The sequence below is a fragment of the Gnatocerus cornutus genome, chromosome 7 (assembly GCF_029298725.1).
Source record: "Gnatocerus cornutus isolate USDA-ARS CGAHR chromosome 7, icGnaCorn1.1, whole genome shotgun sequence".
NCBI classification, from domain to species: Eukaryota; Metazoa; Arthropoda; class Insecta; order Coleoptera; family Tenebrionidae; genus Gnatocerus; species Gnatocerus cornutus.
In genome coordinates, this window is record NC_142239.1 from 300,788 (window position 1) to 313,136 (window position 12,349).

Below are 12,349 nucleotides of genomic sequence, written 5' to 3' on the forward strand. Positions count from 1 at the left end.
CAGAGATGTGTGGTGGGGATGCGCTAGCCGCCGCCACGAGCAGTGTGTTGTCGGCGGTAAGACAGTAATGTACAAGTAAAATAAACTGTAGAAACCAGCACCCGATAATTTGGAAGTTAACCCCACCTGCGTTAACATTTGGTCCTTCGAGCCGGATTGGCAGTAGCAACATTTTGGGTACCGTCGACAATTTTGGTTCTCTCAGTACGAGCCAACGAGGAAGCATCCTCTCTCTCACCGGTATCAACACCAGGTGTACACACTCACAGCGACGTCACCAAGACGCCATCGTCAACAAGACAAATTTTCACATTGATCGTCAACAAGACGACTTCATATTCATCGTTCATCAGACGACGTCACCAAGACGTCATCGTCAGCAAACGATCTCACAGCCATCGTCAACAGAACGAAAGCTCATTAAAAAGGTCAGCCCTTCCATTTATCGTTATCCCTTTTTTTGCTCGCTCAAATAGGCATTGTGTGTAACTTTTCAAAAACCATCGCGATTTTTACTTTGCTAAAATGGCAGAACAAAAATTAATAAATCTCAAATTCAAAAGATCGCAAATCTTTAACAAATTAGGCAGAATTAATGAATTCATCACTACGTTCAAGCCAACTGATCAAATTTCTTTGGTTAAGTCTCGTTTGGATGTAGCTCGATCAACACTTGCAGAATTTGAAAAAGTTAACTTCGACATTGTTGACCGGACACCAGTTGAATCACAAGCACAGGCAAATGAACAAATACAATTTGAAACTTTATATTACAGTATTGTATCAAATTTAGAAAATTTAATTGAAAATTCAGTACAACAAAATGAGACTGCAACAGCTATTCTCAAAGATGCGAAGAGTCAAAATCGTAGCAAATTAATTTTGCCAACAATTCAAATTCCGGAATTCAATGGAGCCTTTGAAGCATGGTTAGCATTCAGGGATATTTTTCAGACTCTGATTCACAACAATCCAGAACTGAATGACATCGAAAAATTTCATTACTTAAGGTCATCTCTCAAGGACGATGCATCCAAAACAATAGAGAGCCTTCCATTAATTGAAACAAATTATGAAGTGGCTTGGTCTTTGTTAAAAAATCGGTTCGAAAACGAGCGATTATTAATTCATGCACATGTTCGGAAAATTCTGAATTTCCCAAATATTCCAAAAAGTGCGGCTACCAATTTAAGACAACTAGTCGATGACTTATCAATTAACCTTGAAGCGTTAAAATCGTTAAACGTATCAATTGATACATGGGACGCGATTCTGATTCTAGTTATTACAGAAAAATTGGATTTTCAATCTTCGAAAGAATGGCAATCAAGACTAACAAACAATTTGCCAACATTGGATGAATTAAAGACCTTTCTTCAATCTCGGTGTCAGTATCTAGAATCAATTGAATACAATTTTCAAAAGCCTCAAGGCGCAACTGTTCTAACAAAGGGACACTCTAAACCTAAATTTCAATCACATGTCGTAACAAATGAAAAAAGACACTGTGTAATTTGCAAGGGTAAAAATCATTTTATCTACAATTGCAATCATTTTCTCCGTATGAAAGTTGCGGAACGAATAAAACAAATAAACTCGTTAAAGCTATGCGTTAATTGTTTACATGATAATCACCAAACGGAACATTGTAAATCAAAACGAACGTGTCGCGAATGCAACCAAAATCATAACACATTATTGCACCACAATTCCGGTGAAGATTCAAAAGAGTCGGTAATGTCAACAAGCTCTTCTCTTCATTCTAAGAACGGTTCAAAGCAAGAGATGCTTCTCGCAACTGCTATTGTTCTCATAAAGGACATTAATGGTTATTTACAGAAATGCAGAGTTTTACTCGACAACGGGTCACAGTCAAATTTTATAACCAAACGAATGTGTAAAATGTTGGGCTTGAAAACGACTTCTTCGAATAATGCAATCGTAGGCGTTGGTAATCAGCAAACCGTCTCGACAGAATCCGTAGACGTTACAATCAAATCGGTTCATAAAAATTACAACGCACACGTCACATGTTTTGTCTTGAAAGAAATTAGTGCAAGCTTGCCTCCAAATAGTTTCTCAATTGATAACCTACACATTCCTTCCGAGTTACCTTTAGCGGACGTTCAATTTTACCTTTCAGATAAAATTGATTTACTTTTGGGCACAGAATTGTTTTTCGAACTTCTGCTAGATGGTAAATTTCAAATTGACGGTAAACGGCTGTACTTACAGAATACCCAACTAGGTTGGATCATTGCGGGACCGCTTGATATTCCGCGAAATAAAGTGAGTCGGTGTAACCTTGCCATAAATTCATCTCTGAACTTGGAAAACCAAATAGAACGATTCTGGGAACTTGAAGGTTATCACCCCATCCAAAAACATTTGACTTCCGATGAAAAATTTGCGGAAACGCATTTCTTGAACACGTTCACACGTGATGATGGTCGTTTTGTAGTTAATCTTCCTATAAAGGACAACGTCATGTCACTAGGTCAATCAGACCAACAAGCCAAAAGGCGTTTTCTTAATCTAGAAAGTCGATTAAAGAAAAGTCCAACACTTAAAGCAAAGTATGTCGAATTTATGACGGAATATTCTGACTTGGGCCACATGGAATTAGTCTCGAATAATGAATCAGACAATTCAGAAACGTATTATTTACCGCATCATCCCGTCTTTAAGGACAAAGAACCGTCCTCAAAATTACGCGTCGTCTTTGATGCTTCCGCCAAATCGACCAATGGCAAAAGTTTGAACGATAATTTGGTCGTGGGCCCCACAATTCAAGACGAACTATTATCCATCATTCTGCGTTTTCGTACATTTCAATGCGTATTTTGTGCTGATATCGTCAAAATGTACAGACAAATTTTAATCGATTCGAATCAAACTGATTATCAGCGTATATTTTGGCGCAGCGATAGCGATGACGAATTGCGGACTTATCGCTTAACAACGGTCACGTATGGTACTTCATCGGCGCCATTTTTGGCCGTACGTTGTTTACATCAATTGGCGCATGAAAATCGTGAAAAATTCCCGGAGGCGGCAGATATTATTTTACGAGATTTTTACATAGACGACTTAATTACGGGCGGTAACTCAATTGAAGAACTACAATCAATTCAACATCAACTGATAGAAATTTTGCGATCAGCTAAATTCGAATTAGCTAAATGGGCGTCAAACAACATAAACTTATTGCCAAACTCTGCCAAGGATTTAATAAATACCACAATAAATCTCGATAAACAACAAGATACCAAAACATTGGGTCTTTTTTGGAATTGCAATCAAGATACGTTACGGTATAATGTTCAAAACATTCTTATACCAAGTGAGTTAACAAAAAGAACGTTACTTTCGATGATTTGTCGCATCTTCGATCCACTTGGCTTAATTAACCCGATTGTAACAGTGGCAAAACTTCTTATGCAACAACTATGGGGATTGAAATTATCATGGGATGAATCGCTACCTGACGACATTAGTGAACAGTGGACACAATTGGCCAACGATTTACAAAAAATCGGAAAATGTCGAATTCCTCGGAACGTGGTACCAGCAGAAACGGTTTCTATCGAACTCCACGGTTTTAGCGATGCGTCGGAAAGAGCGTATGGAGCTGCCCTGTATTTAAAATGCACAAACTCAAACGGTGAAACGCATGCAAATTTATTAATTGCAAAATCGCGCGTGGCTCCTCTTAAAACGCAAACGATTCCCAGACTTGAACTTCTTGCGGCGCAACTGCTCGCTCAGTTAACAAATCAAACAACACAATCATTAAATTTAAAAATCGACAAGCTCAATTTTTGGACAGATTCAACCATCGTTCTCTGTTGGTTATCAAAACCTCCATCTACCTGGAAAACATTTGTCTCAAATCGAGTTGCGGATATTCAAAACTTAACAAACATTCATGATTGGCACCACGTACCTAGTAATGAAAACCCAGCTGACATAATTTCGCGAGGAAGTACAGCTGAACAATTGATAAACAATTGTTTATGGTGGCATGGCCCCAACTGGTTAATTTGTGATCGTGAAATGTGTTCAGACGCATTTATCCAAAACGAGGATTTTGAAAACATTCCGGAACAAAAAAGGATAACTAAAACGACTTTGGTTAGTACTACGAACTCATGTGACTTGTTGAACAGATTTTCAAGTTTTACTAAATTAAAACGGATCATAGCATACATTTTGAGATTTGCAAACAATACCAAAAAAGGAAACGCGAAACAAACAGGTCATTTAAGTTCTGAGGAGCTAAATAACTCAGAAAGGTTAATCATCAAATTAATGCAACTCGAGTCTTTTGCTCAACAAATTCAAGAATTAAAATCTTCAAATGTTGTTAATAAAAGCAGTTCATTAAAAGGTTTAGACCCATTTGTTGATAATAACGGAGTACTAAGAGTAGGAGGTAGACTAAAAAATTCTCGATACCCATTCGACAAGAAGCATCCCATGGTTTTACCAAAGAATCATTTTGTTACCTCTTTAATAATTCAATTTTATCACAAACAAAATTTACATGCGGGCGCCCAAGCCACATTATCAGCGCTGCGGCAAAGGTTCTGGATTGTTGCCGGAAGGAGCAAAGTGAGACAAGTACTCCATAAATGTATATCATGCTTCAAGGTAAAGCCAATTATTGCCTATCAAAAAATGGGTGATCTTCCGCAAGACAGATTAGAGCCGGCTAGACCCTTCGTTAACACTGGAGTAGACTATGGTGGGCCTATTTTGATCAAGGAGTCTAAAGGTCGCGGTAGAAAAACATTGAAGTCATATATTTGTGTGTTCATTTGTCTTTGCACCAAGGCGATTCACCTTGAACTGGTCACAGATCTGACAACAGACAGTTTTTTGAACGCCTTAAGACGACTTATTTCCCGACGAGGCATGGTCAAACATTTTCGGTCGGATAACGGAAAAAATTTTGTCGGAGCTAATAATGAACTTGTCAAATTAGCTGAATTCTTCAAAACTTCCGACTTTTATAAAGATGTTATCACCGTTTTGTCCAATGATAACATCAAATGGTCCTTTTCACCACCAAGGTCACCTAACTTTGCTGGTTTAATGGAAGCTGGAGTAAAATCAGTTAAATATCATCTCAAACGTGTCGTGGGTGACACTTTGCTTACGTATGAGGAGTTGTACACACTGCTAACACGAGTAGAAGCATGCCTTAATTCCCGTCCTTTAATTCCATTATCAAACGACCCGAACGACTTGATGGCTCTAACCCCTGCTCACTTTTTGATTGGAGAAGTCCTAACTGCTCCGCTTGAACATGATTTACGAGAACTAGCAGAGAATAAACTTTCGCGCTGGCAGTTAATAGAGAAAATGCGCTGGCATTTTTGGAACAGGTGGAAGAAGGAGTACACATCTCAGCTACAAGGCCGCTCCAAATGGAGATCCGGAGATGCAATTGGCCTCCAACCAGGAGCTATGGTATTAATGGTAGAAGACGGTTTACCTCCACTATGTTGGGCCTTGGGGCGTATCCAGGCAATCCATCCAGGAAGGGATGGTGTCGCAAGAGTGGCCTCGGTTCGAACCACAAAAGGAGTGTACAAACGTGGTGTTTCTAAGTTGTGTGTGCTCCCAATTAATGACAAGTAGTGAAAAGGTGAAGCGAAAAAAGGGGAACAGCGAGTTTTCTTGAACAATTTATTTCGTTCAATTTTTTGTTAATTGTGTTTTGATTTTTTCTTGTTTTTGTTATTTGTTTATTTTTATTTTTTATTTATTCATTGTATTTCAAGTTTTTTGTTGAAGCCTACAAACCTTCAAGGGGGGCGGCTATGTTGCGTACCCAACGCACATGCATTTTCATGGAAAGCGCCACACTGATTCAGACAGAGATGTGTGGTGGGGATGCGCTAGCCGCCGCCACGAGCAGTGTGTTGTCGGCGGTAAGACAGTAATGTACAAGTAAAATAAACTGTAGAAACCAGCACCCGATAATTTGGAAGTTAACCCCACCTGCGTTAACAATGCACATGGAATTAGTAAATCTTATCTGTAACAATTTTTGAACGTTGAGAAAAAAAATCAAATATATTTTCTTGTTTTTCATGTTCCAATTATACCACTTTACATCTCTCAAAGCTTCCAGAAGTTCGTTCGACTAGAAAACTCACTTCACAAAAAGATTTTTTTTTCTTTTGTTCTTACCACATTTTCGAGCATTTGTCCTGTTGCTATGACATGACTAAAAACTAATCCTGAGGCAAGCAAAAATACAGAAGTGCGTAAGTATACTTGCTCGAAAGTACCTTGAAACTTTTGAAAAGATTAAAAAAAAACATTTCAAGAGTAACTTACGTAAAATAGGAAAGCTATAATGGTAATTACCAGGATGATTGCAGTAACATTAAACAGAGCAATGTATGGACTTAATCTAATTCGTCCTTGTTCTGTCGAACTGCATATAATTAAAAAATTTGACGCGAATACTGGAATCTCAAGACTCACCTGCAAAAGAGAACATGTCGCTGAACACAAATTTCCAGTTTTCGTTGAATATCTTTCTGGTATTCATCGAAATACACCAATTCGAGTTGAAGATGTTTGTATCTTTTATCAATTCCTCTTAAAAAATCGATCAGCAAATAAGCTTCAAATCGCAAACGACTTATCGCATAAATCATAGCGTAAAAAACGACAGGCATAAAAAGACCAACTGGAATAAAACACAATCTACACAGCCACGATAAATAAAAATCCCACGCAGAAAAATACTCTTTGATAATGGCCAACATAAAATAAATTTCAACATCACCCTCGATGGGATTTATCAGAATTGCAGTACCAAAAATTGTTAAAAATGTAGTAACGACAACAAAACTTTGAAGGTAGAAAGATTCATTTCTGATGCGTTTTTGAGTTGAAACGCTAGCTTTGCTTACATCCCAATAATCGAAATTATGAGAAAGGTCTTTGTAAAAGCGTAACATCTCCGGAATTGCATAAAGTGCTGTCCACAACTGTACAAAATTAGTTTTATTGAAAAGAAAATTGATTGGTAACTTACAAAAGGTAACACTCCAAATGAAGGAGAATATTGTAAAAAGAAGAATTTCTCGAATTTTTGGAGAAAATAATAAATGTGAAATAGCATAACAAATGTAACACCGATGAAGGTGATGGCTAAAACGAGTTGTATGGCGGCATTTTTCAATAGATCGAAATATAAGAGACGAATCAACCAGAGAGGATCATCTAAAAATGACAATACAAAAAAAAGTGCTAAATAAGTATGAATATATACTTTGTTTTAGTGAGCAAAATTTTCGTCCCAGATTCAGTGACATGATCTCGAGAAAATGTGAAACTGTCTAAAAAAATAGTCGGAGTACTTGGACTAATGTGGTAAAAATTAAATATTCATAAGTTAACGTAATTTGATGTCATTATTATTAAGAATTTATTATTTTGTTATGTTATATTCAGTTCCATTTTGTGTTTCATTTGTATTAATATTTAATTTACAAAAAATGTTTTTATTAATGAGTTGTCACGTTAAATTGAGGACGAACGGACACTTGAAAACAACATAAAAAAACACGAAACTCTTCACAAGCTCTGCTGTTTAATTGGTTGAACTACAATTAATTAAACAATGGAAACTAGAACAACTGACACTTGGCCAAGACTAGTTTTACAAAGAGAGAAAACAATAAATATAACTAGCAACGAAAACGCGGTTTACAGAAGGCGGTTTCCAACGCACACTAGTTTTACAAAATACTAACCCGTGATGATTGACAATTAATTACCAGATAACGAGAGCGCCATTTACAGGGGCGGTTTCCAACGCACACTAGCTTACAATTAAAATGGAATGATCTGATCTTTATGACTTCTTAAGATGCGTCCACGTGGGGTCGATGGAGTTCGCCAAAGGAGAAAGGGGTTCGGTGCCCCTTTAGACGGTCGTGGCGATGGAGGTGGTAAATTCCCGATGAAGGAAGCGGAGGTGGTCCGAATTCCGGGTGACCACGGTTGCTACTTCTGTGCCGCTCGAAAAAATTTGCGCCTCAAAACGGAAAGAAAAGAAAGACATTTGCAAGTGTTGCAAAACCATCAAAAGAAAGATGAGGAAGAGAAAAAAACTAAAAGAAGAACTAAATCACCTATTGGCCCCCGCGGCAAACTATTTAGTCCACTATATAGCTGCTGATTCCTCTCAAAGCCCATAACGTGGTTAAATTGAAATCACCAATTTCAAATTTTCGAAGAACCAGAGAAACGTGCTCTTTACAAGGGTCGAGAGCCGAAAAGCAAGAAAATGGGCGAAAAAAAGATACATTCAAGAAGAGGGGGTGCAGGTGGGGAATGAAGAGATGCAACACTTGCGCTAAGGTAGAGAATAAATGACCGATTATCTCTAATTGGTCTAGCCCATAAAGGATTAAACCGTGACATAGTTATTGATTTTTATACTGTAAAAGTTAAGTTATAGGATGCGATTTTGGTTCTCCTAACGATAATTATCGGTACCGACCATTTCGCTTGTTTACGTTACACCAACCGTAAAAATTGAAGCGCTGTAGCCACATATTATTCGACATGACTTTAATTTCACACCTGTTTTCCACCGATCCAAAATTTTTAAAAAACATGCAAAATGGTTCGAATTGATGTTGTCTAAGGGCACTACGAAGTAAATGAGTAAGTCCGCCCCATTATAACCAAAGATTTTCTTGACTGTTCGTACCATAAAACATTTGTCCAAGTCAATGTACAAGTCAATGACGTCATCCTAGTTGACAGTACTGACGCTATAGTTTTCGTTACTTCCGTAGCTATTATCGGTACTGCAACAAAAAGCTTCTCGTCAGCCTGAACTCAGACGAAAAGATGTTTTCGGTAGTACATAACCTCAACAGTTTGTTTACTCACTACAAAAGACAAACAAAATTACAAATTAACGTTTATTAACATCATTCAATTGAGAATGGCTAAATGCAGGAATGTATTATATTTATTTTAAAGGTTGGTTTATCATTATTGTGTATAGAAACTCACTGGACGACAAAGACTATTTTTTCTTTGCTTTTTAATGGATTGTTCCAAAATCTTACATTAATCTCCATACAAAGGAATTTGCTACTTGTTTTATTTTTGGAATAATTATAAAATGTAAAATTTTTTATTCAAGGTTGGTGTCCATTTGAAACCAAAATATTTAGAAGCCAGAATTCCTAAGTCTAGTAAAAACCAACAACTCTGAACAGTTTCATATGCCAATTTTGTGTCCATACAAAGGAATTTGCTACTTGTTTTATTTTTGGAATAATTATAAAATGTAAAACTTTTTATTCAAGGTTAGTGTCCATTTGAAACCAGAATATTTAGAAGCCAGAGTTGCTAAGTCTAGTAAAAACCAATAACTCTGAACAGTTTCATATGCCAATTTTGTGCCAGCAAGAACTAGATTTTTTTTGAGTTAGCACAGAAGAACTTACTTCATTCTAATGCCACTGTCTTCATTTCAATACAGAATTCGAAAATTTTTAAGTTTGTTACCCAGTGTTTTCTTAAAGTCATGCCAAAGTCGAAAAAAATAATCCGAATTGTACACTTTGATTTTAGCAATTGATTAGAGTAGAACTAGCAAGGTTTGAAATTGAATTGAGAATGTGAGTGGGCAAGGTGAGTGGGCAAGAGAATAAATAATCAAATAGTTACCAACAAAATATATAATTCAAAACTTTGCAATAGAATGATATTATCAACGTCGTGGTTACCACTTCGATCATCTTGTATAGCATCTTTTTCAAAATTATTTATTAGAACCTCACAACAACGGCTCAATACAAGAATATATCTTAAACCTTTGGAGGATCTGCTGTGGATTAAAACGGTGTCAAAAGGTAGGACGTCAACAAATAGCCAAATGGGGCATCAAGCACTTCGATTTGCGAGCGGTTAGCTTTCTGATCAAAAACATTGGTAACTTCCATATTACAGCTTGTGATCACTTGGAAAGGTAAGGCTCATTATACAGTATGTACCCGGATTGAGTTCACAAGAGGGAAAAAACCTTTATTTTCCATTTTACAAAAAAATGACAAAGGAATAACATTTTTTGCTTAATTCAAAACAGATAAATCTGCAATTAAAATTTCAAAATTATTAGTTTGTACTCGGAAATTCAATTTTTTCATATTTTTATTTACTGAATTGTTTAATTGTAGGTAAATATAAGCAGGCTGTGGAATCAAAATATCAAATAGTGCGTTCAAGATTAAGGGAAAATGTCAATAAATAAGGTGTATAAAAGTATTAAAAATCGGATAAGAAATGAAGTTGCATCCATAGCAATAATTGAGAAAATTGAAAACAGTCTTAAAGAATTACGAGTTAGAATTGAATTATGTGCTGAAAGAGGTTGTGGGTTAATCGAATAGTTGAAATTTGTTTAAATTAAGGAATAAATTTTATTCCTTTGACATTTTTTGCACAATTAAAAATAAAAAAGTTTTTCGTTATTTTTTGTTTTTGTCGATTTTAAGAACACAGCCTGATAATATTAAAGTTTTGATTAAAGATTTATTTGTTTTGAATTAAGCAAAAAATATTATTCCTTTGTCATTTTTTTGTAAAATGAAAAATATAGTTTTTTTTCCTCTTGTGAACTCAATCCGGGGACATACTGTAGATTACACCTAAATTGGTAATATGGTATTAAATTTTGTTTTTGAATTGATTTGTGAAAATATCATTATCTATATCTATTAATCAAGGCAAAAAATTCTTTAAAATTAGCACAACTATCTGAAGTGCAATTCAGTTGTTCTCCTGTTTGAACGATTTTTAAGTTTATCATTAGAAACAATTTTAAATTTGGGCGTTTGGGATTTCCAAACTTCTTTTTTGTGTTGTTCACAATGTATTTTTGACATGCTTTCTGGAATCTTTTTAAAAGCTAGGAGTAACCGTCAGTTACCTCTTATGTAGAATACCACATTGGGTATAATTAAACCCATAGAACAGATTAAACCAGATAAAAGTCATCACACGTCCTGCAGGAATTGGTAAATTTAATATTACAAAAGATTGTACGACGAAGATTACCGAATAGGTCGGGTCGTCTGGAGATGTTCCAATTCGCGTGAATATCGCATGTAAAATGAGTGGAACTGAAACTGAAAATTATGAGCCTCATGCGATATATTCTAAACAACAAACTGAAGTCGATTTTTTTTCAAGGATTATGAGTATAATAAGTGATCATTAATGTTAAAATTTATATAACAAAAGTATAATAATAAATTCAGTATGATTTAAAATTTGCCAGATACAAAAGTGGTGAGGCGCAGCCTAACTTGCCTTATATGGCGAGTCGCCACTGGTATTTGCGGAGTCAGGTCAGGTTTTCATATGGCAAGAAGTTACTCATTGTGTCTTTAAAAAATTCTCCACAAATTAAGTCAGTTTTGAAAACAAGTTGTATCCTAACCTCCTTTTTAGGTAACAATCTCTGGATTTTTCGTCTTTTGTATTTGGATCTGAATCAAACCAAGATCATGAAAATCGTCTTAAGAATGTTTATAGTGAGCTTGGCCGTTATGTTATTTCTTCAAGGTTTTTTCTTTGTGCGCAGAATGGAGCAAGGTTTCTTTTTCAAATACTTTCCGTGTTATGGAGGCTTTCTTTTGGTTCGTACTGCATTACATTGCTCGAATCACAGTAGTATCTTGTACAAAAATTTAAGATTTGTTTACTCTCAAATAAAGCAAATTCTTCAAGAAATTGTTTTACATTATTATTATCCACAATCATCTACACCATAAATAGCAATAAATACTGGAATTTTTACCCTGGAATTGAAGAAAATGCAGTTTAAAGAGTGCACGTTCAGATCAATGTATCTTTGTGGGGAAGTCCCAAATCTTTTTTTTTTCATATTTGAACCGCTGAAGTGTTTCTCTACAACGCTCTGAATTCGGAATTAGCAAATTTTGAGACAACCTGTATCTTGAAAAAAATGAAGACATGGATTTTTTTAACATTTTTCCGGTGATCTGTGGCATTGTCCAATAATACAGTATCACCGTGGTGCGCGACTTTCCGGACACTATGTTTTACTTGACCTTGACTGATTTATTCCTTTTAACTTACGTCAAAAAATCCATTTTGGGTTTATTGTGTGCTGTCGGCACCTGTCTTTTTTCTGCTAGGCGTGAGTTCTGAGACATCTTGTATATACAGAGTGTCCCAGAACGCATAACCCAGAGAGCAAAGACAGGTGCCAACATCAATACAGGCAGCAAATTCAAAAACCAAATTAGTCTAAGCTTAATAGTATTCGAAC

At 36.0% G+C, this 12,349-nt stretch overlaps 1 protein-coding gene across 1 annotated transcript; it reads left to right on the top strand.

The window, feature by feature from the left end:
* The first annotated feature begins 525 nt into the window (after nucleotides 1-525).
* Nucleotides 526-5,877, top strand: LOC148170543 (uncharacterized). Its single transcript, XM_088041273.1, has 3 exons — nucleotides 526-5,618; nucleotides 5,660-5,713; nucleotides 5,790-5,877. Exons 1-3 carry the CDS (start codon nucleotides 526-528, stop codon nucleotides 5,875-5,877), a joined length of 5,235 nt encoding a protein of 1,744 aa, XP_087897399.1.
* Nucleotides 5,878-12,349: the final 6,472 nt, after the last annotated feature.